This window comes from Manis javanica, chromosome 4, assembly GCF_040802235.1.
Source record: "Manis javanica isolate MJ-LG chromosome 4, MJ_LKY, whole genome shotgun sequence".
Classification (NCBI taxonomy): Eukaryota; Metazoa; Chordata; class Mammalia; order Pholidota; family Manidae; genus Manis; species Manis javanica.
In genome coordinates this window covers 145,252,115-145,272,917 of record NC_133159.1, presented here as the reverse complement: position 1 = coordinate 145,272,917, position 20,803 = coordinate 145,252,115, and the positions used below count along the sequence as shown (strand labels likewise).

The window sequence follows — 20,803 nt, the reverse complement described above, 5'->3', positions numbered from 1 at the left end:
ATATTAGATTTGAAAATATTAGAATTATGACAAAATATCTTTGGGCTTGTTTTACTTACCTAGAAAGAGAAGTAATATTTGCCAATTTTTATTAAGAACTGTGTTAAAAAAAATGGAAGGATTATGAGAGAATTCTTTTTTTCTACTGGTTTCTTACCCAGTGTCTATTTCTGAATTGCAGTTACAGATGTAGAGCTGAAACGACTGAAAGATGCCTTCAAGAGGACCTGTGGCCTGTCATATTACATGAGCCAGCACTGCTTCATCAGGGAAGTGCTTGGAGATGGAGTCCCTCCAAAAGTTGCTGAGGTAATCTTTATGTTCTAGGTTTCCTTTGAGATAGTTATCTACCAGCCTTAAATACTTGAGAGGCCTCCTTGTCTTAACAGATTTAATCTTCTCTACAATTATAAATCTTGTTGAGTAAGTAAACAGGTCTTGTCTTAGATGTCAATATGGTAGTGTTCTTAGAGGCCAAATAGGAGTAATGCAGAGGTACAATTCTGCTTCTTTTGTACTTCTGAGCTTTAATAGTCACTGATTATAATCATGGGACCATTATTTGTATGACTGGCTTCTTATTCTTTTTAAACATCATTCTGACATATAGTTTTTATGTTGGGAGTATCTTTTATAAATACTGTGTGAAAGAAAATGTTTCCATATAGTAAACCTAATTAAATTAATTCTATAAAAATGTTGTGAATGAAGCAGTAGTTCATTGGAACTAGTAAAGGCTTAATTTAATTTTTACTAAAATTTTTAGGTAGAGATAAAATGTGCTAAGCTGATATAAATATTCCCTTTCTGTAACTAAAAAGTTTTCTCTATTTAGGTATGTTGAAGGATATGCGTTATGTCATTTCTAAATGTGAAATGAGAATAAAATTAACAAAACAGTGAAAATTATAATAGGAATTTTAAGCTTAGTGTATTACACAGAATCTTAATTCACTCTTGGCAATTAGTGAAAATTTCTATTTTTAACCTGGGTTGTAAGCTTTTGAAGCTTGTGGTTTACAAATAGTTTTCATTTGTTGTTTTTTGTGTGTGTGTTTCACTTTTTTTTGGGTGGGGATTTATGTTACAATAATTCTTTTATATGTATTCTTGGGTAAAATTAAGTATTCTTGTTCTGCCATTATTTCAGATTTTTAACAGGGTTAGCTTTTCCCTAATGCTACAGTTAACTCTTGAACAATGTTGGGGGAGTTAGAATTGATGGCCCCTGAACAGTTGAAAACCCATGTATAACTTTTGACTCCCCAGAAACTTAACTAATAGCCTACTCTTGATCACAGAAGCCTTATCAATAACATAAACAGTTGATGAACATACTATATTCTTACAATAAAGTAAGCTAGAGAAAAGACGATGTTTTTTCAAATTGTCACAAATCTCCAAAAAAATTTCCAATGTATTTTTTGAAAAAAAATTCTGTATATAAGTGGACCTGTTCAAACCAGTGTTGTTCAAGGGTCAACTGTATTTATTGGGTTCTCTATTTCAGTATGAATTCATCTTCCTATTTTCTTTTAATCTTTTTGTCCTAACTGCTAGTATAATATAAAAATTTGAAATTTAGACTTTTCATTTTAGGATATAACTAGCAATTTAATAAGATACTGTAAGTTGTCAGTGAGAGGAAGGGATTTAAACTGAGTCCATAGTAATTAATACAAGATGCTTCTAAATTCTGATATATGACTTCAGCCTTTCTCTCTCTTCAGTTCCTTACTTAAAGGCAGAATTGTTTTATGCTCAGTGTAATTCATACTGCTGGGAAAAACTGAAGTCAGAATATCTGACTCATCTCTTCGTATCATATATAAAGATTTATACATGTATATCTGTATACCTATAAACAGATAACCATTTGGGTCCTTGTCCAGTTTTTAATTGGTTGTTTATCTTTTTATTTTGAGTTGTAAGAGTTCTTATGCTAGATACAATTCCCTTATAAGACAATTTACAGATATATTCTCCCATTTGGTAGGCTGTTTTTTCACTTTCTTGGTGGTCCTGTTTGAACACAAAACTTTTAAGTAAAGATAAAGTCCTATTTTCCTGTTTACCCTTTTATCACTTGTGTTTTCAGTGTTGTATCTAATAAATCACTGTCTAATCCAAAGTCATAAAGATTTATTCTCATGTTTTCATCTAAGAGTTTTAGCTCTTAAATTTAGGTTTCATCCATTCTGTGTTAATTTTTGTGTATGGTGTCAGGAGTCCAACTTTACTCTACTGCAAATAGTTCTCCAGTTGTCCTAGCACCATTCGTTAAAAAGACTATTCTTTCTCCATTGAATTGTCTTGTCACTCTTGTTGAAAATCAGCTGACCATAGTGAGCATAAGATTTTATTTCTGGATTCTCAGTTCTAGTCCATTTATTTCTGTGTCTGCCCTTGTGTCAGTATAACAGTGCCTTGCTTACTCCAACTTTGTGTAAGTTTTGAAATCAGTAAGTGTCATTCCTCCAACTTTTTTACCTGTTTTTAAGTTGTTCTGTCTATTTTGGATCCCTTGCATTTATAAATGAATTTTAGGATCAGCATGTCAATTTCTACAAAAAAGGCAGCTGGGATTTCGATAGGGATTGCATTAACTCTATAGAGTGAATTCGGCAGTATTGCCATTTTTATAATACTTAAGTCTTCTGATTCATGAAATTAGAATGTCTTCCATTTGTTTAGATTTTTAATTTCTTTCAGTTATGTTTTACATAGTTTTCAGTGACTAAGTCAGATGTCCATCAACTGAACAAAGTATAGTATATTCATACAATGTAATATTTTTGTTAATAAAAACGGTTTTCTGAGTGTTCAGATGAATCTTCAAAACATGAAGTCAAAGATGCTGAACACAAAGACCACATACTTTTTTATTCATTTATATGAAATGGCCAGAATAGCCAAGTCTATAGAGACAGAAACTAGATTAGTGTCACTTTGTTAAAATTTTAGCAGATTTTTTTTCTTACTTGATTTATGTGGCAGCTGTGTCTTCCTCTCATGCTGTGCTATTAGACAATACACGTGTACTATGTTTTGGAGGCATCTGCCCTTCCTGGGATGTCAGGTTACTTGTTTGCCCTGTGATCTCAGCTCTCTGATGCGCTCAGAAAATATTGTAATATGATAGTTTATCTGACTTTGTCTCATTTTTTAGGGTAGGAGTGACACTCTTTCAGGCTTTGTACATCTAAGGTGCAAGTGAAACTCACTGCAGCATCATTTTTATGTGATTATTTCATAAATTTCATTTCACCCAAAACTGTTCCAAAGCTCTCGTCTGTCCTTTGGACTAAGTCATTACTAGCCAAATTAATTAAAGTAATTATTTTACACGAATGATCATAGCTTTAATTGTGAAATCCACAATGTTAGTTTAAAGTTTCAGTTTCATTGTAGTTAACACTATTTTTGTGTAAACTCTTGTATACTATTAAGCACAAATAAAAATTTTGTAAATGCTTGCAGTAATTAATGATGATGAACTTCTTTTGCCTAATTATTTACTGACCTAGGCTGAGTGAAGATGGGTACTCTTAGCATGTGGGTATTGAATAGTACAAATAATATGTTTGTATATAGTGTAAAGTATTATGAAGAACTATTTCTATCCTTAATTAATTTCTGGTATTTTCTTATGTAAGGGATTTTATAGTTCCTCATACAGTAATCTCAAAGGATGAGTGAACTCCATTAAGCTCACTTCTGGAACAGTTTCAACATTGATATAAAATGAGCTCATGACTTCCTTCAGGCATCTCTCCAACACAGGCAGGGCAGTAGGTAGACTTCATTAGCTTTTGTGTGTATTTGGAAGAGGAAGAGAATTCATGAGTCTAACTCATTCTTGAAGAATATAAAATTTTGGAAAGAAAAATGGTACATTTTAAATAAAATGGGAGTATAGAAGTGGGTGGTGGTTTTGAAACTTGACTTTAGTTTTAGTGTGTAATACTCAGAATGGAGGTTCTGTATTCTACAGCTACAGGGAAATCAAGTTAAATGATGGGATTTATAAACAATATGACTAGGTGCAAAGCTAAGGAAGTAATCATTCCACTGTATATTGCCCTTGTGAGATCTTTCTTAAAATTCTCTGAAGAGCTTGGGCCTTAAGTCTGGGTGGAGAGGGTCACCAATTCTTGGTGAGATTTTGAAATTAATGTTTTGAGCCACAATAGCATGATTTTAATGTCAATATCTCTATAAATGAGCCACAGGAACCATTTAAGCTGCCAGTTGTGGGTGGAGAGAAAACTTTATTCCCTAATCAGTGTTTTTCTTTATAATAGAAATAATAACATATATTTCAAGAGCAAGCAAAGGTATTTTTGCAATCTTAGTGCAAAAGGATGATGAACTTAAGACAGTAACTTTAGTCCTTAATATATTAATTAAGGAAGCAATGTAAATTTCTAAATTATTTTCTAGAAGAGAGTAGTTATATGTGTTTAGAGCAAAAGAGGGATTTATCTAGGATTGAACTGAATTCACATGTTTTACCTTCCCTGAAGACTTGCTATGATAAATTCCAAGAGGGAGGCTATTTTGGATGAGGAAAACTCATGGCAGCTTACAATTTTTAGAACTTAAACATCAATTTCATTAATTCATTGTTTCTAGGATAGATGAATGTAATTAATATTTTGATGCAATTCTGATCTTGCTTATAATAGTAACTATTATTTGAATTAAGTATTAAATGAATAGAATTTGAGGGGATTGAGAAAACAAGGTCAAAACAATGTAAATGGAAAGTAAATGAAAAATGTGTTCTACTTGAAATTGGACTTTTCTGAGCCAAGGCCACTAACCCATAATAATCCAGCTTTTATATTTTCTTTAGGGTATTGCCTTTACCCTAACCTCTGTGTCCCCAAAGAAATGGAATGCCAAAGCATTTCCATGTAGTATTAATTTATAATCATTTCCTGTTATTTTCTCATTCACTTAAAAGTGGTTGCCCATTTACAAAATCTGCTTGGTAAGTGAATTTATAGTAACTACTCATTAACTATTTCTTTTAACTGGAAAATCTAAATCTTTATCCAGGATTGATTTCAATTATGGGTGACTGGCTAGCATAGTAATATTACTCCATCTTCCTCAACAAAGCTGCCTCTGACAGTTTTAGCCCACACTATTTTTCTCCATCCCTAAACTGTTACAAAATTAAAGCCTGCTTCTGTACTACCTGGCACTAACATTTTATTAGATAATGGCTTGTTCACTAACTGTTGGTTTAATTCTTGTCATTCAACTAAGTTATGATTCTTGATGGACAGAATTTATGACTTTTAAAAAATATGGCCTAGTGGATATAAAGTAAGCTTAGGAAATATAGGCAATAATATCATAACTTTGTATGGTGACAGATGGCAACTACACTTATCCTGGTGAACATTTTGTGATGTACATAATTTTCAAATTACTGTGCTGTACACCTGAAACTAATACAGTGTTACATGTCAACTACATTTGAAATATGAATAAAATAATAAAAATGAAAATATACCCCAGGGTGTTGTACATAGACTATAACCTTAGTATTTAATTTATTAATCCTCTTGCTTTTTGTTTTTTTAGTAATTATATTTCATAAAAATTCTATTACAAAAATAACCAGGACAATGACCAGGAAACCATACTCCAGAAGTAAATTAGTTTTGCTAACTTTGCAATCTTTGAGCATTTAACCTTTTCCAAATTAGAGAGAATGTACATTTTAAGCAAAAACAATCTTAGAGCCTAAAGTATTTTCAGATATAGTGAGTGACCTATATATGTGACAACAAATAGCTGATGAATAGGATATTTTTCCAGTAGTGTTGGCAAATTGGCGCTGAAGTATTCATATTGCATTTAGAGGCCCCTTGGGACTAGGAACATGGATTTACTAGATATTCTAAGTTTAGGGGGATTGATTATGGAGTAATGGTTTATGTTTGTTTTCTAGTGTTGATGTTACTTGATCTCTATTACTGATCACATCACTTTATGTTGGACTTACTAACATGGATAACAGTTTTCTTGACACCTGAAGTCTTTGATTGTTAGCTCTTGATGCTACTGACCATTGACTGTTACAATATAATGAATAACTAATGTGCTTATATCAACTAGAGAAAAGCAGCTAACATTTTCATTTGTTACAGTAAATCTTTTTTTTTCCCCAAACTTCGTTTATTTTTTATTAAGGTATTATTGATAGACATTCTTATGAAGGTTTCACATGAAAAAATGTGGTTACTACATTCACACATATTATCAAGTCCCCACCCATACCCCAATGCAGGCACTGTCCGTCAGTGTAGTAAGATGCCACAGATTCACTATTTGCCTTCTCTGTGCTACACTGTTTTCCCTGTGATCCCCCACACCATGTGAACTAAACATAATACTCCTCAGTCCCCTTCTTCCACCCTCCCACACCCCTCCCCTTTGGTAACCACTAGTTCCTTCTTGGGGTCTCTGAGTCTGCTGCTATTTTGTTCCTTGAGTTTTACTTCGTCGCTATACTCCACAAATGAGGGAATTCATTTGGAACTTGTCCTTCTCTGCCTGACTTATTTCACTGAGCATAATATCCTCCATCTCCATACATGTTGTTGCAAATGGTAGGATTTGTTTCTTTCTTATGGCTGAATAGTATTTCATTGTGTATATGTACCACTTCTTTATCCATTCACCTATTGATGGGTACTTTGGTTGCTTCCATATCTTGGCTATTGTAAATAGTGCTGTGGTAAACATAGGGGTGCATATGTGTTTCTGAATCTGAGAAACTTGTATTCTTTGGGTAAATTCCAGGAGTGGAATTCCTGGGTCAAATGGTATTTCTATTTTGAGTTTTTTTTGAGGGCCCTCCATACTGCTTTCCACAATGGTTGAACTAATTTACATCCCCACCAGCAGTCTTGGAGGGTTCCCCTTTCTCTGCATCCTCACCAGCATTTGTTGCTCTTAGTCTTTTGAATGCTGGCCATCCTAAGTGGTGTGAGGTGATATCTCATTGTGGTTTTTATTTGCATTTCCCTGATAGTGATGTGGAGCATCTTTTCATGTGTCTGTTGGTCATCTGAATTTCTTCTTTGAAGAATTGTCTGCTCATATCCTGCACCCATTTTTTTTTTTTTTATTTTCTTTAGTTTTTATTTAGAAATAATGCCAAACAAAAAGAAAAGTTGCAAGAATAAGAACAGTACATAGGAAATCCAGGGAGACTTTACCCATATATTTTGCCTCATTTGCTTTATTAAAACCCACAATCTATACAGTAAGTCCTTTTATACCCACTTACTAGACATGATGGTTCTCCACAGTGTGTGTTTATCTTAACTGCAATAAGCAATAAACCCAGCTTATTCAACCACAAGTGTGATCCTGGTGGCCTTTGGCTGGAGAGAATTGACAGAAATTGATGTTCCACCAAGACTCTGCTGAAGCCTTCCCACCTTGGTTAAGACCCTCAACTCAATAATCCTGTGCACATCTGAGAGCCCCCGTGTCTCTACCTGCACATATTAAATTGAGCTCTGATATTTCACTGAAGCCCTTCAGTTTTTTGTTTTCAAAGGAATAAGGTCTGTTGGGATTTTTTTTTTTTTTTACTTAACCAGTTTTGTATTGTTCTCTGGCAAAATTATTTTGTTGCTAACACCTGCTTCAGCTGGCCAAGCATTTTGAGTGCTGTCTGTCTACAAGAGGAAAACTCTATAGAGAGAGGATCTAACTTTCGTCCATCTCCTTGCAGAGGGAACATAATTAGCTTTTCATAAAAATAATCTCACCTTTGTAGGGAAAGGCAATGTAATATGTTCATCTTTGAGAAGGCCTGGAGGGCTAAGGAGTTCAAAGGTCTCCACAGACCAGCTTGCAAACTCTGAACTTTTCCTTGGGTCACCTTTACAAACCTTATAAGGACTTCCCCCTCAAGTCTTGTCTTTGTTTTCCTGAGAACTGCTCTGTTTAATTTTGTCTGTATCAAAATGCGAGATTCTGTTCAGCTCTGGATTAGCAATGATTGGCCTTTGCCAAGTTCCAGAGACACAAACTCAGCTAAGTACCATCCTTATGAACCATTCCATTCTCAGGGGTGTTTCTCAATATAAAACTGTGCCTCATCCAGGCTCAAAACCTGCTGCCTTCATGTCTTCTCTTGTATGCTAACTTGTACATTTAACTTTCTAACTAGCACAATTTCACCAGGGACAGTTTGGAATGCAGTGGCCAATCTGGGGAAATTTTAACATGAACAATGTGTCTCAGAGAAATAACAAAAATACAAAAGAAGAAACCTTCTTTTTTTTTTTTTTTTTTTTGAGAGGGCATCTCTCATATTTATTGATCAAATGGTTGTTAACAACAATAAAATTCAGTATAGGGGGGGTCAATGCTCAATGTACAATCATTAATCCATCTCAAGCCTAATTCTCGTCAGTCTCCAATCTTCTGAAGCATAACGAACAAGTTCTTACATGGTGAACGAATTCTTACAGAGTGAATAAATTCTTACATGGTGAACAGTACAAGGGCATTCATCACAGAAACTTTCGGTTTTGATCATGCAATATGACCTATAAACCATCAGGTCAAATATGAATATTCATTTGATTTTTGTACTTGATTTATATGTTGATCCCACATTTCTCCTATTATTATTATTATTTTTATTTTTAATAAAATGCTGAAGTGGTAGGTAGATGCAAGATAAAGGTAGAAAACATAGTTTAGTGCTGTAAGAAGGCAAATGTAGATGATCAGATGATCAGGTGTGTGCCTATGGACTAAGTATTAATCCAGGCTAGACAAGGGCAGCAAGACATCCACGGATGCAGAAGATTTCTCTCAAAGCAGGGGGCGTGAGGTTCTGAGCCTCACCTCTGTTGATCCCCAAATTCTCACCTGATGGCCCCCCTGCGACTGTGCCTGTCTTAGGTTGTTCCTCCCTTGAGGAATCTTACCCGTCTCTGGCTAACCAGTCATCTTCCGGGGCCATACAGGGAAATGTAAAGTTGGTAAGTGAGAGAGAAGCCATATTGTTTGCAAAGGTTAGCTTTTTACTTCTTTGCAGATTTATGCCCTGTGGCTTCTATGCCCAGCACTTGTCTCGAGGTATCTTTACCACCTGGAGGAATTATGATACTCGGTAAATTCGATATGAGGCACGAATTCTATTTAAGGTTTGTAATTAGGAAGGAAGAAGAAAAGCTATAGATGTAGCATATGAAGGAAACTTGGGAGGATTGATTATTTCTTTGACATATCTTCTTGTATAGTACCTTAAGTATGTATAGGTTTTAAACTACTAACTAATTTGCACACACATATTAACATAATAGGAATACGGTGACATAAACAAAGCAAATCTATAATTACCAGCCATCTCCAGTGAAGCCAAGAAAACCGTTTAGGCACCCTAGGCATTTGTGAAAATTTATCTATGATATGATGGATATTTTCCAACTGTACTTGAACCATCAGACAAATTAAAGCAGCCCATTTCTGGGATCTGTTCACATCCCATATGTTCTTTTAACCATAGATAGTCTATAGTCATGAGATTTTGGGGTGCTACAACTTGCACCCCTCCCAACTCCTGGTTGAGTTCCAACAGTACAGATCCAGTCAAATTCGTTGTCTCACTGTATGCACATGCCAGCCTAGACATCTCCCTCCTCCTTCTTATGGCAAGTCCATGCACCCATTTTTTAATCGGTTTATTTGCTTTTTGGGTGTTGAGGCGTATGAGTTCTTTATATATTTTGGATGTTAACCCCTTGTCAGATATGTCATTTACAAGTATATTCTCCCATACCGTATCTTTGATCCATTTTGAGTTTACCTTTGTGTATGGGGACAGACAAGAGTTTCATTCTCTTGCATTATCTGTCCAGTTTTGCCAACACCACTTGTTGAAGAGGCTAACAATTTATTCTTTAACAATAAAGTGACTTGACAGGATAGTAATTATGTAAATATGATGAATTTCTGTCTCTTAAACATCTTAAAATTACTAGTCTTATTTTCATAAAACTTGCTAAATCTGGGGAGAGAGGACTTAAATAATAAACCATTTTATATTATGTCCATTAATTCTCCTCCAGTGAGTCTCTGGGGGACTCCAAAGAGATAGGCATCATACAGAGTATCTCATACTGAGTTTCAAGAATTCTAGTGACTACTACTATACTATGTGCATTAATTCTCCTCCAGTGAGTCTCTGGGGGACTCCAAAGAGATAGGCATCTTACAGAGTATCTCATACTGAGTTTCAAGAATTCTAGTGACTACTACAAGTAGTATGGGAAAAAACAAATGGTGTCAAATATGAACTCCTAAATCAAGTTGCAAGGGGAGATGGTCTGAAATGCAGGCTTTGATTTGTGACAGATTTGTGTATCATTGGGAGATGTATCACTACTTTCCCCTGCTAAAACTCATAGTCACTAAACATACTAGTTTTACTTTTCTTTAATGTGAAATAATTTCAAAGGTAGACATTGAAAGGATTGATGGCAGCTGACCTTTGTCATTAGGGACCCAGGCCCCATTTGATCAAACAGCCTTTCAGAAACACACCCACTGACTTCTGGTTACCCGTAGTTGCAAGAAATTCTGGAAAACATAAATTTAATCACAAACATCAGTATCTTGGAAAAAATTGGGGTTCTACACTAAAGAAGAAAAGAAAAATGGATATTGTGTAGACAGCCAACAGTTTCTGCCACAAGCTAGCTATATCATACAAACTGTATTATGATCCAGGGTGAATAGCAACCTGAATTTATTTAAATAGGTTAGGCAGTATTGTGGAGGCAAGTAATTCTTATATGATGAAAATTTTATTTAATAAAATTGCTTTTCAAAAAGTATATGGAATAAATGTTTTAGGTACATTTAAATTGAATTACAATGCTCTTTTGTCTTCAGTTGCTCTGTATTTCATGTTTTATAGCCTGTGAAATATTATTTATTAATTAACTTAAAAGAAATAGGTAGTGTGTGCTCATGGCACACCATTAAAAACTTATAGAAGTGTTTCTAGAGAAAAGTAAGTCTTCTCCATTTTATCTCCACTATCTAGAGTCCTTCCCCAGCAGCAACCAGTTGCCTATTTTGAAAATAAAGGTATAAAATTATTTTTTTTATCACAGTGATACATGCACATAGTCAAAGCAGAATCAGAAAGAGCTAGTGAAAAGCAAGGGTGCTTGTCCCCACCTTCTTCAGTCTTAGGCCAGTTCCAGAGGCAACAACTATCTAGTAATACCTTCTGGTATATTTTTGCATTTTTTAAATAGTGTTCTTACTGCTATTTCTTGGTGAATTTTAGAGATCATCTTTGTTTACTAGTTGCAGAAGATACTTAGTTTTTTTACTTCTCTCCACATCTTCCCAGCACAATTACATCAGAATTTTTTATTAAATCAGTATTTGTTATTTACTGTATTATAACTCTAAATATTCCCTGCAACACATGTACTATGATTTAGTTTTCTGTCTTACTCAGTTTGTTGGTTTTTTCCCCCCTGGAATTAACAATTGCCTTATTTTTTCATTTGCTTAGTTTTCATACCTGTGGCTAAATCATCCCATACCTTTCAATAGCTTTTTAGTATAATTTTCTGTGAAATAAAGGTTAATTTTTTACATTGATCTTTTCAGTATATTTTTAGATTAAATATTTTAGTTTTAATAGATAATATATACATGTCATATATCTATGTATGTCCATCCCTATCTATCTGTATATAGACTGTCATTCTATCCTCTAATATTCCATACTTTTTTATGCTTTTTGACCTTTTTTGTCCCAACTGTGGAAAAAAAAAAAAAAAAGACTGATGCAAGGTTTAATTCGTGAGTTTTTTTATTTGCTGTTGAAGTGATCTGGACATCAAGACAGAAATATAGGAGGTGAATTAAGGGTGAATTTTAATAACATTATTTGCATGTTGTTAAATTACCATTAATAACAACCATGGGAAAATACTAGGTATAAAATTCTATCTGTATAAGCCAGTTGACCTCAGAGGAAGGAGAAATCAGGTTTAATAATCTTTTTTTTCTTGCCTCCTGTGAAAGAAGCCCAGATACTCTTTCTAAAATAAAGTTCATAGAATCTCTGAAAATGTATTTTCACTTTTTACAGATTATGGCTAGAGTTTAGCTTTTTAAATAGCTTATAATTTTTTAAGCCAATTTATAGTTGGTATTACGCATGGAAAATAGTAGTAGTCAAAATAATTTGCTTAAGTTATTTTATGTATGGGTGGTGATTTTAATAGTATTCTAACTGAGTAATAATTTCTTCATTAATTTTCAAATGACAGAAGCCGTAGAAGTGTTTTGACATTTATGTAGAAAATAGTCCTGGCTTATAGTAACTCACATTAGATACATTCTGAACTATTTTTCCCATCGTCATTCTTTCTTGTTAGATTTGACTTTCAAAAACTTCAGATGAAGAATAAAAGGGCTTATAGGGTCGTCAGAAAAATGTGTTAAATCAGCTTGGCTGTATATATATATATATATATCAGATCTTTGCTTTAGATGAAATAGTGATGTTCTTTTTTCCTAACAGTTTTCTAATTATTGGGATATAATAAATGCTATTCAGTTCACCCATTCAAAGTATCCAGGTGATGGCTTTTAGTTTGTTCACAGAGTTGTGCAACCATCATCACAATCAATTTCTTCATCCCCAAAGGAAACCTTATACCCTTGTTACCTCTTTTCTCTCCATCCCCTCCTCCACCAGTTCTAGGCTAATAAACTAATTTACTTTCTGTCTTTATAGTTTTATCTATTCTGGACATTTCATATAAATGGAGTAATATATAGTCTTCTGTGACTGGCTTCCTTGACTTTGATGAATCTTGAAGACGTTATATTCTATATTGCAGCATGTATCAGTCCCCCATTCCTTTTTATTGGTGAATAATATTCCATTGTATGGGTATATCACATTTTGTTTGTTCATTCATCGATTGATGGGTATTTGAATTTTTTCTATTTTTTAACTGTGATAAATAATGGTGCTATGAACATTCATGTGCATTTGTATAGGCTATGGGCTTTCTCTTGGGTATATATCTTGGATGTATTTCTCATTTCTTGGAAGGTAAATCCTAATTTCTGGGTCATATGGTAACTCCATGTTTAACCTTTTGAGGAACTGCCAGACTGTTTTCCGAAGTGGCTGCACTGTTTTACATTACCACTGCCAGTGTATGAGGGTTCCAGTTTCTCTACATCCGTGCCAACCTCGTTATTGTATGTTTTGATTCTAGACATCCTAATGGGTGTGAAGTGGTATCTCATTGTAGTTTTGATATGCATTTCCCTGAATAGTGATATCCTGAAATAAAGTTTTGAATTTTCAAAAAAGAGTATTTGAAAATAATTTCCAACTGTTGAGGTTATATTAATGGGTCTGAAATGTACAGAAAAGGTTTATACATTTTGTGGTGTACATGTGTATGGCACTTTGTGTTTGTCTTGGCTCAAGCCATTACAGGGCACTAAAAAATTTGACATTTCTGTATTTCAGCAATAAATGTTTTAAAAGATTTAAAGTAATAATCATTAATCAATTTTTAATGTTGATGTAAGGATTTAATCTATATTTTATATGGTGACTTTAGTAATACAACTCCAGGTAGAGAACCTGGGGACTACCTCCTCATTTTTGAACCCCAAGTAAATTACTTTTGATGTTTTCCAATCTTGATCCTTTTCTGAAATTAAATCTTTTTAAAATCCATTTTTTAATAGTATCTATTTAGCTACTAATTTTGTATAAATTTTTTATTTGCTAATACAGAGAATCAAGATGAAATGCCATTGAATTTTAAGTCACATACAACATGTGTTTTCTTGTTTTAAAATGTAATACTAAATTCATCTCTAAGAACAATTAAAAAATATTTTACATTTTTCTATGTCTTTAGAAAGAGGGAACACAGTAAGCAAAATAGACATACAAGTACACACATACACACATAGAATTTGAAATTATAACTCTTGATTTTAGGGAAAAAATAACCCAATTCTGTAAAGACAAATTTCCATTATGCATAAAGTAAGAGATCTGTGGAAGGAATCTAGTCACATAATTTCTACCATTGTTTTTCTTTTCTTAAGTTGAGGCATATTCAACAAAATGCACAAATCTTAATATGCAGCTTGATGAATTTGACATATGTATATACTCATGAAACCATTACACAGATAAAGATATTGGATGATCTCACTGATTTTTTTCCCCCTTCCACTGTCTCAACCCCAGGAAGCCCTATGGCAGCCTTATGGCATCCCTATGGCATATGACAGTTTGTTCTCTGTCTATGAGTCTATTTCTGTTTTGTTTGTTTTAGATTCCACATATATTTGTATTTGTCTTTCTCTGACCTATTTTACTAAGTATAACACCCTCTAGGTCCATCCATGGTATCGCAGATGGCAAGATTTCCTTCTTTTTTATGGCTGAGTAATCCTGTATGTATGTGGATGTGTGTGGTATATGTGTGTGCGTGCATCACATCTTTTTAGTGAACTCATCTATCAATGGACATTTTAGGTTGCCTCCATATTTTGTTTACTGTAAATAATGCCTCCGTAAACATAGGAGTGCATGTATCTTTTTCAATTAATGATTTTGTTTTCTTTGGGTAAATTTTCAGAAGTAGAATTACTGAGCCATATGGTAGTCCTGTTTTTAGTTTTTTGAGAAACCTCCATACTACTTTCCATAGTGGCTATACCAGTTTACAGTCCCACTAGCAGTGTACCAGGGTTCCCTTTTCTCCACATCCTTGCCTATATTTCTTATGTCTTGTCTTGTTGGTATTAGCCATTCCAACTGGTAAGGGGTAGTATTTTATTGTGGTTTTGATTTACATTTTCCTGATGATTAGTGATGTTGAAAATCATTTTCTGTTGGCCTTTTGTATGTCTTCTCTGGAAAAATGTTCAGGTCCACTTCCCATTTTTTTAAAAAGTCAATGTGACTTTTTATTTTTTATTTTAGTATCATTAATCTACAATTACATGAGGAACATTATGTTTACTAGACTCCCCCCTTCACCAAGGCCCCCAGTCATACCCCATTAGTCACTGTCCATCAGCATAGTAAGATGCTGTAAAATCACTACTTGTCTTTTCTGTGTTGCACAGTCCCCCCCCCCCCCACATTATACATGCTAATCGTAAGGTCCCCTTTCTTCTTCCCCCACCTTCTCCCTCCCTTCCTTTGGTAACTGTTAGTCCATTCTTGGGTTCTGTGATTCTGCTGCTGTTTTGTTCCTTCAGTTTTTCCTTTGTTCATATATTCCACATATGAGTGAAATCATTTGGTACTTACCGTTCTCCGCCTGCCTTATTTCACTGAGCATAATACCCTCTAGTTCCATCCATGTTGTTGCAAATGGTAGGATTTGTTTTCTTCTTATGGCTCAATAATATCCCATTCTGTATATGTACCACATCTTCTTTATCCATTTATCTATTGATGGACACTTAGGTTGCTTCCATTTCTTGGCTATTGTAAATAGTGCTGCAATAAACATAGGGGAGCATCTGTCTTTTTCAACCTGGAGTGCTGCATTCTTAGGGTAAATTGCTAGAAGTGGAATTCCTGGGTCAAATGGGATTTCTATTTTGAGCTTTTTGAGGAACCTCCATACTGCTTTCCACAATGGTTGAACTAATTTGCATTCCCACCAGCAGTGTAGGAGGGTTCCCCTTTCTCCACAACCTCACCAACATTTGTTGTTTGTCTTTTGGATGGTGGCAATCCTTACTGGTGTGAGGTGATATCTCATCGTGGTTTTAATTTGCATTTCTCTGATGACAAGCGATGTGGAGCATCTTTTCATGTGTCTGTTGGCCATCTGAATTTCTTCTTTAGAGAACTGTCTGTTCAGCTCCTTTGCCCATTTTTTAATTGGATTATTTGGTTTTTGTTTGTTGAGGTGCATGAGCTCTTTATATATTTTGGATGTCAAGCCTTTATCGGATCTGTCATTTACGAATATATTCTCCCATACTGTAGGATACCTTTTTGTTCTATTGATGGTGTCCTTTGCTGTACAGAACCTTTTCAGCTTGATATAGTCCCACTTGTTCATTTTTGCCTTTGTTTCCCATGCCTGGGGAGATATGTTCATGAAGAAGTCACTCATATTTATGTCCAGGAGATTTCTGCCTATGTGTTTTTCTAAGAGTTTTATGGTTTCATGACGTCCATTCAGGTCTTTGATCCATTATGAATTTACTTTTGTGTGTGGGGTTAGACAGTGATCCAGTTTCATTCTCTTACATGTAGCTGTCCAGTTTTGCCAGCACCATCTGTTGAAGAGACTGTCATTTCCCCATTGTATGTCCATGGCTCCTTTATCGAATATTAATTGACCATATATGTTTGGGTTAATGTTTGGAGTCTCTGTTCTGTTCCATTGGTCTGTGGCTCTGTTCTTGTGCCAGTACCAAATTGTCTTGATTACTGTGGCTTTGTAGTAGAGCTTGAAGTTGGGGAGTGGGATCCCCCCCACTTTATTCTTCGTTCTCAGGATTGCTTTGGCTATTCAGGGTCTTTGGTGTTTCCATATGAATTTTTGAACTATTTGTTCCAGTTCGTTGAAGAATGTTGTTGGTAATTTGATAGGGAGTGCATCAAATCTGTATATTGCTTTGGGCAGGTTGGCCATTTTGCCAATATTAATTCTTCCTAGCCAAGAGCATGGGATAAGTTTCCATTTGTTAGTGTCCTCTTTAATTTCTCTTAAGAGTGTCTTATAGTTTTCAGGGTATAGGTCTTTCACTTCCTTGATAAGGTTTATTCCTAAGTATTTTATTCTTTTTGATGAAATTGTGAATGGAATTGTTTTCCTGATTTCTCTTTCTATTGGTTTATTCTTAGTGTATAGGAAAGCCACAGATTTGTGTGTGTTAATTTTGTATCCTGCATTTTTGCTGTATTTCGATATCAGTTCTAGTAGTTTTGGAGTGGAGTCTTTTGTGTTTTTTATGTACAATATCATGTCATCTGCAAATAGTGACAGTTTGACTTCTTCTTTACCATCTGGATGCCTTGTATTTCTTTGTTTTGTCTGATTGCCATGGCTAGGACCTCCAGTACTATGTTGAATAACAGTGGGGAGAGTGGGCATCCCTGTCTTGTTCCTGATCTCAGAGGAAAAGCTTTCAGCTTCTCACTGTTCAGTATGATGTTGGCTGTGGGTTTATCATATATGGCTTTTATTATGTTGAGGTACCTGCCCTCTATACCCATTTTGTTGAGAGTTTTTAATCATGAATGGATGTTGAATTTTGTCCAATGCTTTTTCAGCATCTATGACGATGATCATGTGGTTTTTGTCCTTCTTTTTGTTGATGTGGTGGATGATGTTGAAGGATTTTCGAATGTTGTACCATCCTTGCATCTCTGGGATGAATCCCACTTGGTCATGGTGTATGATCCTTTTGATGTATTTTTGAATTTGGTTTGCTAATATTTTGTTGAGTATTTTTGCATGTATGCTCATCAGGGATATTGGTCTGTAGTTTCCTTTTTTGGTGGGGTCTTTGCCTGGTTTTGGTATTAGGGTGATGTTGGCTTCATAGAATGAGTTTGGGAGTATTCCCTCCTCTTCTATTTTTCAGAAAACTTTAAGGAAAATGGGTATGATGTCTTCTCTGTTATGTCTGATAAAATTCTGAGGTAAATCCATCTGCCCTGGGGGTTTTGTTCTTGGGTAGTTTTTTGATTACCACTTCAATATCTTTGCTGGTAATTGGTTTGTTTAGATTTTGTGTTTCTTCCTTGGTCATTCTTGGAATGTTGTATTTTCTGGGAAGTTGTCCATTTCTTCTAGGTTTTCCAGTTTCTTAGCATATAGGTTTTCATAGTAGTCTCTAATAATTCTTTGTATTTCTGTTGAGTCCGTCGTGATGTTTCTCTTCTCGTTTCTGATTCTGTTGATGTGTGTTGATTCTCTTTTTCTCTTAATAAGTCTGGCTAGAGGCTTATCTATTTTGTTTATTTTCTCAAAGAACCAGCTCTTGGTTTCATTGATTCTTTTCTATTGTTTTATTCTTCTCAATTTTATTTATTTCTTCTCTGATCTTTAGTATGTCTCTCCTTCTGCTGACTTTAGGCCTCATTTTGTTCTTTTTCCAATTTTGATAATTGTGACATTAGACTATTCATTTGGAATTGTTCTTCCTTCTTTAAATATGCCTGGATTGCTGCATACTTTCCTCTTAAGACTGCTTTTGCTGCATCCCACTTGTGGCTTTATGTTGTTGTTGTCATTTATTTCCATATATTGCTGGATCTCCATTTTAATTTCGTCATTGTTTATTTAGGAGCATGATGTAAGCCTCCATGTGTTTGTGAGCCTTTTTGCTTTCTTTGTACAATTTATTTCTAGTTTTATACCTTTGTGGTTTGAAAAGTTGGTTGATTCGATTTCAATCTTTTTGAATTTACTGAGGCTCTTTTTGTGGCCTAGTATGTGGTCTATTCTGGAGAATGTTCCATGTGCACTTGAGAAGAATGTGTATCCTGTTGCTTTTGGATGTAGAGTTCTATAGATGTCTATTAGGTCTATCTGTTCTAGTGTGTTGTTCAGTGCCTCTGTGTCCTTACTTATTTTCTGTCTGGAGGATCTGTCCTTTGGAGCGAGTGGTGTGTTGAAGTCTCCTAGAATGAATGCATTGCATTCTATTTCCTCCGTTAATTCTGTTAGTATTTGTTTCACATATGTTTGTGCTCTTGTGTTGGGTGTGTATGTATTTATAATGGTTATATCCTCTTGTTGGCTTGACCCCTTTATCATTTTATAATGTCCTTTATCTCTTGTTACTTTCTTTGTTTTGAAGTCTATTTTGTATGATACTATTACTGCAACACCTGCTTTTTTCTCCTTGTTGTATGCATGAAATATCTTTTTCTATCCCTTGACTTTTAGTCTGTGCATGTCTTTGGGTTTGAGATGAGTCTCTTGTAAGCAGCATATAGATGGGTCTTGTTTTTTTATCCATTCTATTACTCTGTGTCTTTTCATTGGTGCATTCAGTCCATTTACAATTAGGGTGATTATTGAATGATATGTACTTATTGCCATTGCAGGCTTTAGTTTTGTGGTTATGAAAGGTTCAAGGGTAGCTTCTTTACTATCTAACCGTCTAATTAACTCACTTATTGCACTGTGATAAACATAGTCTGATGATTCTTTATTTCTCTCCCTTCTTATTCTTCCTCCTTCATTCTTTATATGTTGGGTGTTTTATTCTGTGCATTTTGTGTTTCCTTTAACTGCTTTTGTGGGTAGTTCATTTTATTTTTTGCCTTTAGTTAGTATTTGATTGTTCCGCTTTCTTTGCTGTGATTTTATTTTCTCTGGTGACATCTGTTTAGCCTTAGGGGTGCTTCCATCTAGAGCAGTCCCTGTAAAATACCCTGTAGAGGTGGTTTGTGGAAGGCAAATTCTCTCAACTTTTGCTTGTCTGGGAATTGTTTATTCCCTCCTTTGTATTTAAATGATAATCGTGCTGAATACAGTATCCTTGGTTCAAGGGCTTTCTGTTTCATTGCATTAAATACATCATGCCATTCTCTTCTGGCCTGTAAGGTTTCTGTTGAGCAGTCTGATGATAGCCTGATGGGTTTTCCCTTGTAGGTGATCTTTTTTCTCTCTCTGGCTGCCTTTACTACTCTGTCCTTGTCTTTGATCTTTGCCATTTTAATTATTATGTGTCTTGGTGTTGTCCTCCTTGGTTCCCTTGTGCTGGTAGTTCTGTGTGCTTCTGTGGTCTGAGAGACTATTTCCTCCCCCAGGTTGGGGAAGTTTTCAGCAATTATTTCTTCGAAGACAGTTTCCATCCCTTTTTCTCTCTCTTCTTCGTCTGGTACCCCTATAATGCGGATATTGTTCCTTTTGGATTGGTCACACAGTTCTCTTAATATCCTTTCATTCCTGGAGATCCTTTTTTCTCTCTCTGTGTCAGCTTCTCTCCATTCGTGTTCTCTGATTTCTATTCCATTAACAGCCTCTTGCACCTCGTCCATTCTGCTTTTAAGTCCTTCCAGAGATTGTTTTATTTCTGTATTCTCCCTCCTTAGTTCTTACATATTTCTCTGCAAGTCCATCAGCATTTTCATGACCTTTATTTTGAGTTCTTTTTCAGGAAGATTGGTTAAATCTCTCCCCCCAGGTTTCCTCTCAGGGGAGGATGTCTGGGTTATTCTGGTCTGGATCAAATTCTTCTGCCTTTTCATGGCAGTAGAGGTAGTCGTGGCCAGTTGGCATGTGTTTGTATGTCAGCTGGGTGAACCAAGTCCCTTTCCACTTGCTCCTGGCCTTCCTTTCCTGGGAGAACGGCAACCCCTTGCAGCTTGTGCTGGGCAGTTGTTCCCAGATGGGGTCTCTGATTCTTGCCTGGGCCACTGTGGAGTGAAGCTCTGCGGTTGCTGTGGGTGTGGCTGATTTCAGGCTGCTGCTCTGCTATGGCAGGCTGCACCAGAGGGGGAACAGGTGGGAGGCTGTTTATCACCATGAGGGGCCTCAGAGCCATGCTGCCGCCCAGGGTGTTATGCCACCCATAGTTCCCTGGGATTCCCAGCTTCTGGGCTGAGCATGCCAGGTTGCATCTGAACCGTGAGGTTCCTGTCCCTTTAAGACTTTCAAAAAGCACTCGCTTTATTTTTGTCCCAGAGGCACCAGCTGCGGGAACCCACTTGCAGGTTTTACTGTTACGTTTCCTTAGATTCCAGCAGACC

The 20,803-nt window shown here is 35.4% G+C and overlaps 1 protein-coding gene across 5 annotated transcripts in view; it reads left to right on the top strand.

Annotated features, from left to right (window-relative positions):
• USP32 (ubiquitin specific peptidase 32) overlaps positions 1 to 20,803 on the top strand; it is a 234,431-nt gene that overhangs the window by 59,299 nt on the left and 154,329 nt on the right. For all 5 annotated transcript variants that reach the window (XM_073235293.1, XM_073235294.1, XM_073235292.1 and 2 more), the window contains exon 2: positions 182 to 309. In XM_073235293.1, the coding sequence (XP_073091394.1) occupies positions 182 to 309 (128 nt within the window). The remainder of the gene's footprint in view (positions 1 to 181; positions 310 to 20,803) is intronic.